This window comes from Teleopsis dalmanni, chromosome X (genome assembly GCF_002237135.1).
Source record: "Teleopsis dalmanni isolate 2A chromosome X, ASM223713v2, whole genome shotgun sequence".
Classification (NCBI taxonomy): domain Eukaryota; kingdom Metazoa; phylum Arthropoda; class Insecta; order Diptera; family Diopsidae; genus Teleopsis; species Teleopsis dalmanni.
The window spans coordinates 97085689-97103895 of record NC_051848.1 but is presented as its reverse complement, the minus strand read 5'-3'; the positions used below and the strand labels follow the sequence as shown (position 1 = coordinate 97103895).

Below are 18207 nucleotides of genomic sequence, written 5' to 3'. Positions count from 1 at the left end.
TTAAACATACAAATTCAATGTTGTTACATTTGTAGTATATTCGGTCTTATCAGTTAGTTCCTTAACCAGAAACTTATCTAGTTTTTGAAGTATTTCCGTAAAAGTGGGTCTATCAGCAGGATTTGCATTCCAACAGGTCAACATAAGATCATATCTTAAAAGAGATAATAAAAAAATAATATAGTTAAATATTTTTTCAAATTAAATATATATTAATAAATAACAATAATCATTATTTAATATTTTTAAATTAGGAGAGAATTAAACTAAAGATAAATATGTGTACCATATCAACATATTATACTAAAATAATTTAATCATATATTAAAAATGTTCTAAATATCTCTGATTTCATTTCAGAGATATATTCTTTCGGACACAATAAATAGTTATGTTACAAATCAATCATTATCTTACAAAATTTAAATTTTTAATAATACTTTTGCAACTAATAGTTTATTAAGTAGCATTATCCAGTTAATTAAATTTTTTTTATATAAACAAAATTCTTTAGTGCATAAGACAACATTGTTTGTGCTGTAAATTTTGTTGTTGAAAATGTAATTCTTCTTTTTTTTTTGTTCATGACTTTTGCATTTGCTTTGCTGCTTTTTATTCTTTTGGCTTCATAACTTAACCGTTTCAACTCAAATTTGTACATCTAGCAAAAATTTTAAATCGTATAGTTAACTATAAATAAAAATACTCTTTATATGAATATTCTTAATATTAATTATACATTTAATTTAATCGATCAGCATTTTCAAAGCATTTCATACTATATCAGTGGTTCACACTGATATACATCAGTGGTCCACGTAGTTGGGTAAAAAGTGATCAGTGGATCAAATTTAACAAATTTGGATACATAGCTTGTAGTTTGTCCTCACTTATTAGAAAATAAGTACAATAATTATATACCTATTTTATGGCTTATAAAATGGACCTATGCACTTATACAATTCATTATGCATTATACCAGAGATGCATAAAAATCATATTGAACTTTGCGATCACTACTTAAAACAAAAATATCACAGTAGGTTGGGCGCAACTGCTGTAGATATAATTTATTTTTATTAATTAAATTTTTCATAAGATCTTTGAATTAGTTATTAGAAACCTCAAGCTCCTGTGCGTACACTACTTAAGTATATTACTAAATTCCTAATCTTAAGTTTTGGTTATTAACTCTATGTTCTTAACTCTTAAGTTATTATAAAGTTTATATATATTTTTAATATTAAATAAATTTGTTGAATTTAATATTTCCTTATGGTATATATTATGTGAATAGACTAAGTTCTTAAATTGTAATTGTAATTTATAGAACAAGTCATAATAATAATAACATAATAATAAAAAAAATATATATAATAAATAAAAGAAACTTACAGTTGTTGCTCGCAGTGAATAGGCTTGTCCATGCGGTGTCCACTTTTCAGATATTGTACCAAGCGATTTGTTGGTATTGCAGGATACGGTGAGCCACCCAATGTCACAATTTCATAGAGTAATATGCCATACGACCAACTGTTTTAAAAGAAAGAAATATTATTATTATTATGGCATTTATATATATATAAATATAATAATGTTTGATATGATAGTCATCTTGATTAAAGAAATAAATTATTATATCAACAAAAACTTTGACATATAAATCATGTACTTATAATCAATATGATAATATACTTATATTTAATCAAGTAGTTATAATAAATATAATATATATAATATACATAATAGTTTTATGATTATATGTTGAATTCAGAGTTAAATATTAAACGAAATTACTTTCCGAAGAACCTAATAGTAAAATGTAAAACAATATATATAATAATAGCTCATAGGTAAAGTCAGATTACTGTAAAAATATATTTTTCAACAATAATCTCTGAAGTTAAGTTTTAACTTCAATAACACTATATAGGTTACTTTAATACTTATACATATATTGTTTTAACTTCGATAACACTATATAAAACTTATATATTGTGTATATGTTTTGGAAAAAAACCGTGTGCTATTATTTCATTGGAATCAAAATTCTGTATCAAATCTACATATCATAATATTCTATTATTGTTGATTGTCAATAGTAGATTGTATTGAAATCTACTATTGACGAATAAAAAAACTACTGAATTTCAGGTTTTATACAACAGTTACTAATACTATCCCTTAAATTTATATTAAAACGCATAGAAACTGATCTGACCTCGTTAAAGGAAAATGATGTCCAAATAATATATTTTGATGGGCAACTTAAAATTTTTAATTTATACTTTGGAAGACAGTTCAGTACTTTCAGAAGTCAGAAAACATTAATATAACAGTTACTTGTTGGTGTCTATAGTGTTCTATGTGCAAAATGTAACTTTAAAAAGTTATTAAAGTTAATAATAACAATTAATTTAAAAAATTTTATCATAGAACATAAATAAACATATATAAATTTAATCGATAATATATTGACAAAATTCAATTTTATTTTAATTTTAATTAAATTTACCAAAGACATGCTTTTAAATATATTAAGCAATTTCAAAGTGTACAACAACAATTCAAGAAAAGATAAGTACAATAATTTTATGGTTACTTGGTTGCTTTTCGCATTAATATAACTAAAAGTTTTGACACACGTTCTAATATAAAAGGATTGCTAGGGTATCTCGAGGAACAATAGGGAACATCTTAAAATATCAAAGTTCTTATTTCTACAGAATTTGCACAGGACAAACAAAATTTTATAATGCCACCTGTACTCCGACAATTACATTGTTTGTACGACACGTGAAAGTGATGAAAAGCTCAGCATCCTTCCAAAGGAAAAGGATGCAAAGTATTTTAACTTGCCATCCGTTTTTAATGAAATTTTATGGCAGAAAACTGAACAAAAAACTTAACTTGTGAAATGTTCACATTTTTCACAAAAAAAAAAATCAAATTCCCTAAAAATTGAAATAGAAAAGGATTTACGCATAGGAAAAGGATACATTTACGTTTCATTATACTGAGTCGATTTATATGTATTTTTGTATTTTGTGTGAATTAATATTCCTTATGGAAAGTGCCTGGTGTTAACATTTCAGAGGTAAAATTAATAAAAAAAGCACAAAATTAAGTATTTTGAAATTTCTGCAAAATTAGACAGGAATTTTTTAATATTCCCCTTTGATTTGAGTATGTCCTTTTTGTTATTTGTTTAATATCTAATTTAGTGTAGAGAATTTGATATCAACGCTTTGCCATGGAACGAAATGTTACATTACTTTTGCGAACTTTTATTTAATGACTAAATTATTTTCTTATTAGGGAAAACATCGCAAAAATGAGGTACTTTCTATTTTAATGAAGGTTCAAATCCGCCATTCAATAGGCCCAACAAAAAAGGAATATGAAGCCAAAATCTGTTATCCCACTTAGAAAAGTTGTACGTACAATTAAATTCAAATTTGATTAAAATTTCAATAACAAATTTTAAATAAATTAAATTTTTTTTTTTTGCTGTACTTACACATCTGACTGTGTTGTATAAATTTGATGAGTTAATGATTCCAACGCCATCCACTTTATTGGTAATTTACCATTTCCGGTCTTTTGGTAAATGTTTTCTCGATACACATCACGACTGAGTCTAAATAGTAGTATATGAAATGAAATGTTTAAGTTTTGCATAAAATTATTTATTAATATAATTTTTTAATAAATATTTTGTTTTAAAAATATTATTAAAAAAATTAGAAAAAATTATAATTAAAGTAATTACTTACCCAAAATCTGCAATTTTAACAGTTCGGTCTGGCGTGACCAAAACATTTCGTGCTGCTAAATCACGATGTACCACTTTGTTCATGGAGAGAAATTCCTGCAAAAAAGAAAAAAAAGGTTAAAAATAATTTAAATTTATTTATTATTTATTTATTTATTTGTGAATTTACACCAAAATTCTTTTAAAGTTAACTACTAGGACTACTAGGTCCTTCGTCCTGCTAATTTAAATTTGTTTTGCGGACACGTAACGTATGAGTATTTTTTGAAGTGTGTAATTACTAATTAGAATCATTTTTGATTAATAATATATAAAAACTTTTTTTAGCTAACTTTTTTTTATTTTTCTTTTTGTAAATATCTAAAGGCAGTCAATAAAAAATTTATTACTGAAATATCATATGTTAAAAAAAATACACAATAATAGACCAAAATCAATGCTGTGACTGCTACCGTCTTACACAATTTGCACCATCGATTCATAAAAAATTATATTTTTGCTTTGTATATTTGTATTTGGAAAAATATTAGCACTGGTCCTTGCAAAATACATTATTTGATTTTTCGGTCTATAGTACATTTTGAATTGAGAACCACTACTCTAGAAAGTCGTAAAATAATCTTAGCGAACCCAAAAATTGTGTTATACATTGTAACTAAATAAGCTAATCTATAAGATTAGATAAACAAATATTGAAAACTAAAATAAGAGAACCTTATGGTTCACTCTTCTTATGATATTAGTTCGCCATTCCAAAGCATGTAAGCGATTCACTACTTTGTTCGTTGATTTAAGTTTATTTAGGTATACATCTCTGTAATAAGAATGCCGGATATGAGTCTACCGCTTAAGATTTATGAGAACGAAGTAGGAACGAGCAGAAGAGGACAGCACCCAAGAAACGATGGAAAGACAGTGTGGACTTATAGAAGACTGTTGTTAAACAAGCTTAGGTCCTACATGGACTGTATAGTCATGGATGATGCTGATAAAGTATACATGTCTGCCTTAACCTAAAAAATTTCAAATTAACTGCAAACAGTTATAATTTGATATATAATAGCTTGATATATTATTTTGTTGTCATGGTTTATTGTTAGCGAAATCTAAAAATTAGATTCTATTTTTGATATAAATATTAATTATAGGATTGGTACATTTGCGATACAGTATCACAATGTCTCAATAAAATTTTACTACTCTATTCTCTACCTATTATCGTTTTATAACTCCATGTAATAAACTATAGTTAAAAATAATACTTTTCCATTTAAAATGTATTGACTTTTTGAACACTTCATATTATATTATAGAATAATAAACTATAGTTGAAATAAGTATTTCTCAACCTAAAATGTTCTACGGATTTTTTGAACACTATATATTACACCTATGTAGTAATAAACAATAGTTGAAATCAGTATTTCTTAACTTAAAATGTACTACAACATGAAAAAAAATAGAATATATTCTGTGATGATCTGTATCAATACATTCCCGAAAAATATTATATAGTAAAAAGGAAGAAATAATATTTCACGGACCGATGATGTTATTGTCTCGAATCGACGGCTGAGAAACACTGGTTTAAATCACATACTCATTTATTAATCTTAAAAAATATTTCAATTGTAACTGTAACTTTTTAATATATACATATTTATTTAACTTTTTAAATACGCCCATATTTAATAATTAATTTATAAAATAAAGTATTTCTAATAAACTAAAAATGCTATTTTAATAAACGAATATTTAAAAAAAGCTAAAAACTTACCATGCCCAGAGCTACTTGTTTCGCTATATCCGCTAAATCACCAACACTGAGTGGTTCACGATGTACTGAAAACTGTAGGGCATCCACTTTTCCATCCAGTTTTGTATGTTCTTTCTGATTATTTCCATTCTTTAGCATTTGCTCAAAATAGGCTTTATTCTCTACCATCTTGATTTTCTTTGCCATTTTATGTTTCTCACATTCACAATTTTTAATTGCAATAGTCTTATTAGCAGGACCACTATTAAAGTATCTTTCAATATCGACATCACTAGATCCAATTTGATCTTGTGTATCCTTTATTGGGTCAATTTCATTATCATTGATTTGTGCTCCAGTATCAGTAATAATAACTTCACATTTACAGGTGCTGGTACACATTTGATCATAACCGTAGCCCACATTTGACACCGCCGGTGTTAGAATTGAAGCTTTTATTATATCCTCAATACGATTATTATAATTAACATTATTATTATTATTATTTGAAATTGATTTTATTCCTTTGGAATTATATTCTTGCATTTTAGTGGCATTTGTATTGAAATTTTCACTGTTTTCATTATTGTTGAAATAGTTTAGGTTTGTATTATCGCCAGATTCTTTACTGATTCCTTCATATCTCCCCTTTGAAAGTTCGGAAATAGTTCTCATTTGTGAATCATGTAAGTGTTTCCATTCGTCTCTACAATAAAATATATAAAATATATAATATATAAATATATTTAAAAATATGACTAACTAAGAACAACATAATAATTTTGATGTGTAAGTTATATTTTTTATTAATATTTTATATTTATGTTTTAGTTTATAATTAACATTTTTTTTTCTCTCTGGGTAACCACGCTTTGAGAAGTATATCTAGTATTATTGATTTTAATTAAAGAGTTCAAGAGTTTTGATGTATATATATATACTAGATAACCCGACAAACGTTGTTTTGCCTTATAAATTATTTCTAGTTTCTAGATAAATTCTAGTGTAGAAAAAAAGTAACCTACTTATTATAAGTGTGTAAGTATGAACGAAAAGGAAAATAAAAATAACAAACTCCAAACAATATTATTTTTAAGTTATTATAGTTTATTTATTAAATTATTAATTTAAAATCAATAGATTTGTATGATACCAAGTTCCCTGGCAACAACTGTTGTATCTTCAAATTTATATTGCCTTGGATTGACTGTAAATAATAATAATGATAATGGGCCAGTAACATTAACCAACAACAGTCGAAGATAAAAGCACTCAGTGTGTCTTGGATTAACTATAAATAAGCGTTCGATTTAAATAAATTGAGACATGCATCAACTGGTGAAACTTGCTTGCGGGGCATCCATTTTTTTGTTTGAGGCCATGTGAAATAGCGTGGTACTTGTGAATAGAGTAATGTTTTTGCAAAGGCACCAAAATCATCCGTACTATTAAACAATTCAAAAAATGCAGTGAGTGTAGATTTAGGTGGATTTGTACCACGATCAATCACTGTCTCGTTCGTGAAAAATACACGCTGACCGTTTTCAAGATGGACGGCTAACTGAACAGCTGCTGGATCCCGTTCATGAATTAGAAAACCGAAGATACGCCAAGCAGCTTCATTGGAGCTGATTACCGACCAATTTGGTAGAGTGTAATTTCACCGTTTTTGTTCATTGGAGGAGCATTTACATTAGTATTTTCTACTCTAAACACAGCCATATCACTGCCTTTATGGACATACTTATATATTTGATGCTCTTCACAGAACTGCAAAACTCAACATTAATATGAGCATTGTATGTCTTGCTTAGCAGAGGCGAATACGGCACCACCCGCCATTGTCCCCCATTATCGGGATTTCTTCGACGATATATTGGATATCCGTCGGTATTTGTTATAGTATCATTAGTGAAATCTTTAGAAAAATTTTTAGTACATTTTCCATCTGCCATGCAAGGCGAAGACGAAGAACGAAGTGGATGTAAATGCTCGATGTACTTGTTGGCGTATTTACATAAAATATTAAGAAAAAAATTCTTCTTTTTCAAAACTATAAACAAAATTTATGTCAAAAAAATAAAAAATTTTTTGTTAATGCAATAAGGATATTTTTTGCTGGGTAGGGACTCCTTTCGCGGTATGAAAAATAGATAGTAGCCGATTCTCAGACCTATTAAATACGCATATAAAATTTGGTAAAAATCGGTAAAGCCGTTTCGGAGGAGTACGGTAACTAACATTGTGACATGGAAATTTTATATATAAGACCGCAAACAGGCATCGTTTGGCCTTGTGACTTGTTGATGGTCTTTGCAAATGCCAATCTAATAGGAAATTAAATTGGCTTGTCTGTGAGAATCATTGGAATTCGTGGCAATAAAACTTTTTCGTTTCGGAACTTGCCATTCAAAATGGTGGCTTCGATAATGTTTTTCATGAATTTTTTGATTACCAATCGCGTACTATTGTACTATTGTATTGTATGTGTACATCTGGAAATACGCGGTCAATGAGAGCATTTTGGGAATCAACGATAGTGCGGAAATTAGGGGGCAGTTTTATGAATTCAGTATTTTCATAGACAACAACTTTTCATATCATAGCAAGTTTTCTTATTCAAAAATGTAAAAAAATGTATGTCAAAAAAATACAAAAATTTTTGTTAAAGCAATAAAGATATTTTTGCTGGATAGGGACACCCTTATCACTTTAGCGGTATGAAAAATAGATAGTAGCCGATTCTTAGACCTACTGAATACGCATATAAAATTTGGTAAAAATCGGTAAAGCCGTTTCGGAGGAGTACGGTAACTAACATTTTGACAACGTTAATTTTATATATAAGATATATATATTAATGTGAAAGGCTTGCATATATTAAATCTTGATTTAAGTATTATTGCCCATATGAATACTTCTGTAATGGATTCAACATTACAGGAGTATTCATATAGATATTCTTAATCCAAATATAGAATAATAATTCGTAATCTTTATAAACTCTTTATAGAGCAACGTTTATCAAGGCAAGGCGTACCTACATAGGGAAGTATGTTAAGAAAGGTTTTTTGTAATTACAGGTTAGTCGACATTGTTGAGTTAGGATAACATTATCCAGTAAATCTCACCGCTTACCTTAACGAACTAATATATCTGTACACAAGTGAAAGTAAACAATTATTTCTGAGAGCGATAAAGGGATACTGTTTATCTTTCGTCGTTCGCAAAGTTATATATATTTAAGTAATCTGCTTACACTTTACAAGTCTCTTATCATACCTGTCCTGCTGTTTGGTGCAGAAGCTTGGATAATATTTAACTAATCTGCTTACGCTCTACAAGTCTCTTATCATGCCAGTCCTGCTGTATGGTACAGAATCTTGGATAATTACCAACAATGATAAGATGGCGAAAGCAAAATTCCTTATGCGTTGCGAGTATAGATTTAGATGGAATGATCAGATGTACCAGCTATACACTGAGAATGACATAATTTAGCGTATAAAAACTCAAGAGCTTTCTTGGCTTGGTCATGTCATGTCACCGATTAAAAAGGTGTTTGATTAAGTCCTCGCTGGTGGAAAACGGGGTAGAGGACATTCGCATATTCGGTGGAACCACCAGGTCACTAACTCCTAAAGACACTTGGTACTTTCAACTGGCAATAGAAAGCAACTGATCAGACTAGCTGGTGGAGGCTATTGGACACAGCCAAGGAGAACTCAGGTTTGTAATGTCTAACTAAGTAAGAAAGAAATGACGCTTGGGAGGATAGTGGATACATATATTTTTTAAAATGTTAAATGGGGCGTATCGCAAAAACAGTTGATTAACACTGATAAAGAGCAAAGTAGGTATTATCCTTTGTTAAAAACTCAATCATTTCAATAATATGAAAAAACATTATCTAATATTTTTCCTAAAATTCATTCAAAACACAAATTTCAGACTTAATAATTATTTTCCAGACATAAAAGTCCTTTTTAAATCTAAAAGTACTAAATGAATAACAAAAAATTACACAAATATTTCCTGAAAATTTTTAAATCGAAAATACTTAACGCTTCTTAAATGAAATGCAAAAAGGATAAAAAACAAAAATGGAATTTTACTAATTACCTTTTAAAATTTCAAGGCACATATTTACTTAAAATTGTTACTAACTAACATTTTTTGTCTTGACAACGAGAGGTAGACGCAAGGATAAAAAACAATAACAAAAGCTAAGTTAAGTATTCAATATGCCCTCCTTGTCACGATTTCAAATAGCTCAGGATATAATGAGTGGACAAAATGGCACCCACTTCCTTTGTGTTGGCAGGAAGCCATAATAATTAGAAGTGAAATGAAAAATGTTTTTGTAAGACATGAGCATACATTAATTATTGTTCCAATTTTCTTTACAAATTACAGGTTAAATGCTTCATTTTTAATATTCAGAATATGCAATATTAAATAATATTTAAATAGGCAAATAAAAGAAGTGAACAATGGGACATTATACTATAGTTATGTATATTAAAAAATTCTTAAAGTATTATCAATTAGAGAATTTTCATAATTTAATATTTATTTCTATTAAAAAGGATTTTAATATTTATTAATTATTAGGAGTTAAAATATTAAAATAAATAACCAGAGACCCATGCGATGTAAGGCCACTACTTCAACCTAACAAGAAAATGAACAAGAACAAGAAAATGAACAAGAACAAGAAAATGAACAAGAACAAGAAAATGAAAAACTAGTCTATAAATCCACAAAATAACAAGAGTAATAACTAATCATTTTTTTCCATATATTCACGACCTAAAGGCAGAAATAATCTCTTGGATTATTAATATTTTATAGTAAAAAGACGGTTGCTGTGTTAATGAATGAACCTCTTCTAAACAATGTGATAGATCGAAAACGAAGATTTTTCCATAAATTAAAAACAGATTACAGAGTTTTGGTCGACGATATAATAACAGTAGCTGCGCCTATGAGACACCACTGCCTATTTTTTTTACCTTTTTCGATTTCTAACTATTCCCGTGCTTATATTTTTTTTTTTTTATTTTTGTAAAAACAACACTTTTACTTTGCCACTTAAGGTTACATATAAATTCAAACTGAACATACATTTTCATATATACGATTAAAAAAACTCTTCAAGATACCCAGAACTATGCTTTCATAAATAATTAATTGATAATTATAATTTATGTACATATTATAAATTTGAAAAAAACACTTTATCTCCTGATGTCAGACCAGTGGACTGACTATAATATTATAAAATAATGTTATAAAATATTTATTTATCGAAATTGAATCAAATATAAAATAACCTAAGTGCTAGAAACTGTGTTTAAGTAAAATTAAAGGCAAAATTCTGAGAATTCCTTCTTTAAAATTTTACTCACCTCAAGAAATCAAGTAGATTTCCAAAACTACAATATTCAGTCAAAAGCATCATACCATTTTGGCACTTAGTACAGTGCCCAATGATTCCAACAATGTTCGGATGTTTATCTACCGATTTCATTACTTCAATTTCTCGTCGGAAACCACGCATATCTTCCAGTGAAGGTTGATCTATAAAATTAAAAAATTCAAAATAAATTTTATAGAAGTATAACAAATATTACAATATATATATTTACTTCTTTACTATATATATATATATATATACCTATTTAATATATACCTATATATTCATATGCTTTTATTTAACATTTTATTTAAATTTAAATAAATAATAAGAGCTTTTCAAAAAGTATATAAATTATTTTGTTATGAGATTAAACCTATTAAATATACTAAGTAGAATAAAAACAATAATAAATATACAAACAAATTGTGAAATTTATAAATTAGCAAAACACTTACCTTTAAGCATTTTAACAGCCACTTCACGTGGACCTGAATTCTTGTCCTTGTAAATGCCGCGGCGCACAAAACCGAATGCACCCTCACCGAGAATTTCCAACAGTTCAACATCGTGACGGTCAATTTCCATGTCATCATTAAAAATTGTAACATCATCAAAGTGTGGCTGAAAATTGGCTAATTCCTTAGTAGCAACAGTAAAGAGGGTATTTTTAGGATAATCTGTAACAGATTTATCAGTAATTGGAGTCTTCCTCTCCAGTTCCTTAAAATATATTTAAAAAGAATTTTTTTATTACATTGTTTATATTATTTTTGGTTAAATTTTTGGATTATTTAATAATTTTTTTAATAAATTACATTTAAACAAAATAATAAAATTATATGAAAATCAATTTATTATTAAAAATAATTCTTACCTCAAAATATTTACTACGTTCTTGATGACGTTTAAGTTTAGCCTTTCTGTAGTAAATTAAAAATATAGTCAACCCTATTATTACCACGAATAATATAGAAGCCAACACAGCGGACATGATATTTGTGAGATCGTTGTTATCTAAGGATTCAATGAAAGAAAATATAATATTAATATATTTAGTTTATTAATTTTTTTAATTTATTTTTTTTTTTTTGTAGTTTTAATTACCCGATATCATCACAATCGTTTTAATTGGAGTATCTATATAGGCTGAAGTTTTTCCTCCAGCTGTGAAAGCTGTTAAATGAATTTCATAATGACTCCCATAAATAGTTATTTTCGGTATAAGAAAATATGTCGCTGCCTAAAAACAAATAAATAATACATTTATTATAAACACAAAATAAACAAATAATATATTATTTTTTTTAAATATATTTATTCTTCAACAACTTGTTTTAAATATTCACTAAAATTTCAAAAATAATCTACTACTTAAAAATCATATATATAGGGTTTGCTTATAATTACAATGCTATTAGGTTTCTCAGTTGAAATAGATCTAAACTAAGTTTATTCACTGATTTGTAAACTGAACACGTCACTGTTAACTATCTTATTGAATGTTGTAAGATTCGAGTTTCCCGATCTACACCATCCTACGTAGATCTCTTCTGATTATAAGAACATATTACTTTCTCCAATGCAGGGTTGAGAAGATAGTTAAGTTCGTTAAAGTTTACAGTCAATATACACTGTCGTGTTTATTTTATTAAGGATGTTATATATTAAGGATGTTGAGTTCTCTCAACAATACGTTTAATTCGATCTGAATATGCCGTCTTAGTTGTCCTTAAAATCTATGAAGCAGCATATTGAATTTTCATCATTTTTTATCTCCTGTCTATGATTAAGATTTGTTTAAATATTGATTTGTTGTGGTCAATATTTGAATAATAAACTTTTTATAAATATCGTCCAACATAAACATTACTTCTTGGTAAGATTTTTCCCCGATGTTCAATTTAATTTTAGTATTTTAACAAAAGGTCAGTTAATCAACCCTAATGCATATGAAATAGAAGACAAACGTGAGTTAAAACATCATAAAATACTTTCAGTAGGCAATGGTATAAAATCATGGTCGAGAAACATACTATTCAGTCAGTGGTGAGGTCTACACATCTGCAGCAAGCCGTTCTCTTTTGCCACATGTTGACAACTAGTTGGATAAAACAATGTTCTTGCTATCCTATAAACAAAACGGGCATTATGTATTGTACTTTCAGCAGCAGACCCATTGTACTTTAATTTATCAGCGACCTATTCTCCAACAAGCACTTCTATTTTTTTTAGATATAGTAACTCGACAGGTTAAGCAGAACTCTTGCTATGCTTTTACAAAGACAGACATAACGAATTGTTTTTTCAGCAGGAAACTAATGAATAATTTACCAGGGATCCATTCTCCAACAAGCTGTTATATTTTGCATTGTGTTGACAACTAACCACATCCTATTACCAAAGCGGGCATAACGTATTATATTTTCAACAGAGAAGTAATAAACAATTTACCAGGGAGCCATTTTCCAACAAGCCCTTCTATTTTTTTTAGATAGGGTAACTATTCAGATAAATGCTCTTGCTATCCTATCACAAAGACGGGCATAACGTATTTGACTTTCACCAGAGGATTTGCTCTGGTATTAAATGTTATATTTTAATCAGGAGAATAATAATTCCATTTCTTATAGGTATGGTAACTAGGTATGGTAACTAATCAATACTCTTGCTATGATTTTACCAAGAGGGACATAGGGTCTAATAATTTTGTAAGGAAAATAATAAACAATTCACCCCTGAGGATAAAGAACCCCTGTGATTTGCAGAGTTACCCCATTTTTCTTCTTTAAAAACTAGTGAATTTATGACTTTAAACTATTTGTTTTATACACGAATTATATATATATATAACGTTTTTTATATTGTTTATTATGTTTTGACAATAATTGCACTAACATAGTTGCTACGGTAGACTGACTGTCACTTACGAAATCTCCATGGCGGGAAAAATTTGACAATAAATGGCGTAAATTGCTTTGAATTTTTGTAAATATTTTGCAGTTTTACGGCGTACTTTGATACTTTGACGTACGCACAGAGAAATTAAAAGCTTATTACGTCTTTGAAATAATATGGAATTCTCAAAATGCTTGTCCTGTGAAATTTCAATATAAATTCTTAGAAATTCTATACAATAACAAAATCCAATAATAATGCACAGATAGAAATTTTTCTTGGAAAAGCGAACGAAACTTAATTTACGGTTGTAACAACATTGCGATTTTATTTTTAAATCTTGAAATTTGCATTTAAAAACTCAAACAAAATTTCGATTTAATAGAAATAATTTATTTATGATGAATTTATGAAATTTATGCGAAATAAATAAGATTAAAAAAAACCTCCGAACTGCAAGTTTTGTCAGTAAGTCACAAAGCAAAGTAAAAATCAAGTACGTGATGTTATTATTTATAACGGCTGATACTACTGTATTACTGATACTACTCAATTTTAATATAATTCCTATATAATTTTGATAAATCAAGCATTTTACTTACCTTGCTGACGTTAAAGGTAAAAGCATTGCCTTTTTCATCTATATCCATGATGCGCAAAGTGTAGTAATCCGGGAAATACTCAGGCTTATTCCAGCTTATATTTACGGAAAACTCATTTTCACCAATAAATATTTGCTCTGCGTCTAAGCCAGTCGGTGCGAGAGGTGCTATTTTATAAAAAATAAAAAAATACATTTATGTAAATTGAAATCTAACATTTTAATAAACAAATAATAATTATAAAAAGGTTTCATCTATATGCAAATATTTAATTGATAAAACTTTGATGAAACACAGCATCAAAAAGGTTTGCAAATATCATCCTTTATCACCCTTTGCATTGCTCCGAATTTTACTGGCATTTTAATATAACACTTATGTTTAATTATTTTTTAACAAATTTAAAAAAATTAAATGTTTAATTAATGTTAATTTAAAAAATTTAAAAAGTTTAAATGTTTATTATTTTAACAAATTTAAAAAAATTAAATGTTTAATTATTTTTTAACAAATTTATAAAAATTAAATGTTTATTTAACATTTTTTAATATGTTTAAAAAAGTTAAATCTTTAATTAATGCTTAATTATTTTTTAACAAATTTGAAAAAATTAAATGTTTAATTATTTTTTAACAATTTTAAAAAAATTAAATGTTTAATTAATGTTTAATTATTTTTTAACAATTTTAAAAAAATTAAATGTTTAATATGTTTAAAAAAATTAAATCTTTAATTATTGTTTATTTATTTTTTTATAAATTTAAAAATAAATTTTGCATTTTTCGAAACCACTTTAAAAAAATTAAATTTCAAATTAATTTTAAATTTAAGTTTAATAATAACTTTAATACATGTCAACTTACCACATATATTAAAATCGTAATTATACCATTCAACACATGAGGGTACTACAAAGTTAGACCAGAAAAGTTCACTTTCCCTTGAAATGGTGTTAGGATTTTTGGCACGTATACCCAATGAGTATTCCATAGAGAAATGTAAATTTTCAAGCGTGTATGTATATAATTGACGTGGCTGTATTAAAATAATCAAAACAAATAATTAATTATCAAATAATTAGCTTTTTTTTACATTGCTTTAAAATTATAATTAATTTAAATTTTAAAGTATTTTCTTTCAACATAATAAAATTAAAAATAAAAATTCTTTAACGTTATACAAAATTAATTAAACTAATTAACAAATTCAGTAATAATTTCAGTTATAAAAATGTTCATACTCTGAGTTGATTCGTATATATTTAGAACTCATATATCAGTATATTATGAACCTATCTCAAAGACGACTAAAGGTTGCTAATGTAAATTCTGTAGAGAGTAGAACAATATATCTACTCATACATTAAGCATTTGTGGTTATCAGGAAACTAATTCCATATCCTTAACAATCCTTAACAACACTTCCTCAAATCACAAAAAATTTGAAAAACTAAACTAAAAAGTGTTGTATTGTTAATTAGTAGCCTCAACTCTATCTAAGTTAAATTTGGAATACTTTTTCAGGGAGAGATGACCTTACAGGTTGTGGTTTTTGTGGTGACTAGATATTAAGAAATTATGTGTACAATGAAATTATTTTTCTAAGTCTCTTTAAAGGGCTTGGGTACTTCAGGATGACCTAACAAAGGGACCAAGTAAAACTTTTTTAAACTTTTCATTCACATTATTTTTAAGTTTTCTTTTTTATTCTATTTTATTCTGTGCCTTAATTAGCAATGATAATTAAAGCAAATAATATAATATATAGAAGCCAAAATTTAAATTTAAATACGTAAACATGGAAGTATTTATATTTTAAATAGAATACAAATATCCTTGTTTTGTTTTCATTTGAAATATTTCACATTCTTAAGTAAATAAACATACACAAAACATCAAAAGGACTTGGAGATTTGTGAAGCAACAGTTTATTTGTACAGCGACATGAAAAGGATACCGTTTTCAATAGCTTTCGAATTTGTAGAACAAATAACGTTTTGGGTCTTGAGTCCCATTTTACCCATTTTACATGTCTACTTATGCAATGAATTGAATTTTCGACTAGTCTGATTTCATTTCCTTTTCATATTGAATATCTGCATATTTTATTTGGTAAAAAATGCTGCCCTTGACTATACACTTTGCATGTAGTTCACATGTACTTACATATATACTATATATTAAATAAAATAAAGTTACCAATTTTTTTGTTTTTTTTTGCAACTTTTGGTTTAAATCTGAAGGAAAATTTTCAATGGCGCTATGCGATAGTGCGGTATGCGAGCCATCTAAAAATGCATAGAATGTATAGAAATGAATTCTACTGCCCATTTCCTTTTACTATAGCTAAGTAGATATGTTAGAAGGATGCCTACACACATTACCAATCAGCTAAGCATTAAATGGTTAGTGCGGGTAACGTACCGCTAAACGCCCACTTAAATATATGCAACTATTGTAAAAATTTCTAAAAAGGAAAGCCTACAAAATAGTTGAACTATCAGGTTTGTGCAAATCAGTACACTAAAACAGAAAATATTTAAATGTCTTTGCCTCAGAAAAAAAATGATAAATTTGAGGCTGTAATTAAAAAAAGGAGGATTGCTAACTCCTTTTTTTTGAAAATCTATGACTTAACTGACTCCTTATTTTGAAAATCTTAGTTTAAATACTCCTAGTTAACATTATCAAATTGGATACATCCTACTTTGCTTTCGTCAGAGTGACATCATATTCACCAGCAAAAACCATATTGCTGGTGAATATGGTTTTTGCTTGTGGATCAACAAACTACTAAAGTTCATACTAATAGTCTAGCCGTAGTGCCACAAACAATAGTGCCACCTAGCACTAATGCCACCAATTTTGAAAGATATATATTTCTATCACTATTATGCTCGACACAAGGTTAGTTCAGCTGCTACAGCTATTGTACACTTGAAACCTACCATCTTTCTTATTTCTTTCTTATTTCAACAAGAATGAAAAATGAAAGTATAGATCTGCCATAGACATCGGTCTATGCCAGATTTATTCATACTAACATTTTATGAAGAAATGCTATTAATGAAAATGAAATTGTATAAATTAAATATATAAAATATATAAATGTAATAATTTATCTCATATTAAATTATAAATTATATATATAATTATATATAAGTGTGTGTTTAAGAAAAAGAAAGTCATATAAATTAACTATGTATATAACTTACATTTCTAATTTCCAAAGGATTCAAATCATTACCTCCGCCTGTTACCGGAAAGCATATAATATCATATGTACATGTCATATCTATAAATATAAGAATAATTATGTATTAATAAAATAAATAAATTAAATTAAATTAGTAAATTTAATAATTGTTCTAAGCAAAGTAAAATATGAAATAATTTCGAAGAAAAAAAATACTTTTTATGTGATAAAAAGATATTAATGGATTTAATCGAACAATATGACGGGACTGTCATATGAAGAGGTAGTTACCATCTTACAATTTTATTTCTATATTTTGTATATAAAATACATTCAAATGAAACAATTGAGATAAGTCACCCTTCTTGTTAATTAGAGACAATAGATTTAAAAATATGGATATGAAATATGAATATTTTCTTATTGTTGGGTTCAACCCATCATTAACATGGCTTTAAATACCAGAAACAAGGAATAAGGAAAGGGAAAGAAGCTAGTATAAAATTAGTATGAAATAGACTTGTTTAACTGTTTAACTATAATTTAATTTAAATTTAATTTT

General features: G+C 27.3%; 1 protein-coding gene across 1 annotated transcript; it reads right to left on the bottom strand.

Moving 5' to 3' along the window:
* LOC119688754 (tyrosine-protein kinase receptor torso-like) lies at positions 1-17742 on the bottom strand. Its single transcript, XM_038103421.1, has 12 exons — positions 17665-17742; positions 15314-15485; positions 14451-14617; positions 12058-12193; positions 11828-11967; positions 11409-11673; positions 10943-11114; positions 5553-6237; positions 3777-3871; positions 3521-3640; positions 1396-1533; positions 1-154 (listed from the first exon to the last, which is right to left on the bottom strand). The coding sequence occupies exons 1-12, from the start codon at positions 17740-17742 to the stop codon at positions 1-3; spliced, it is 2322 nt and encodes a 773-aa protein (XP_037959349.1).
* Between the last annotated feature and the right edge of the window lie 465 nt (positions 17743-18207).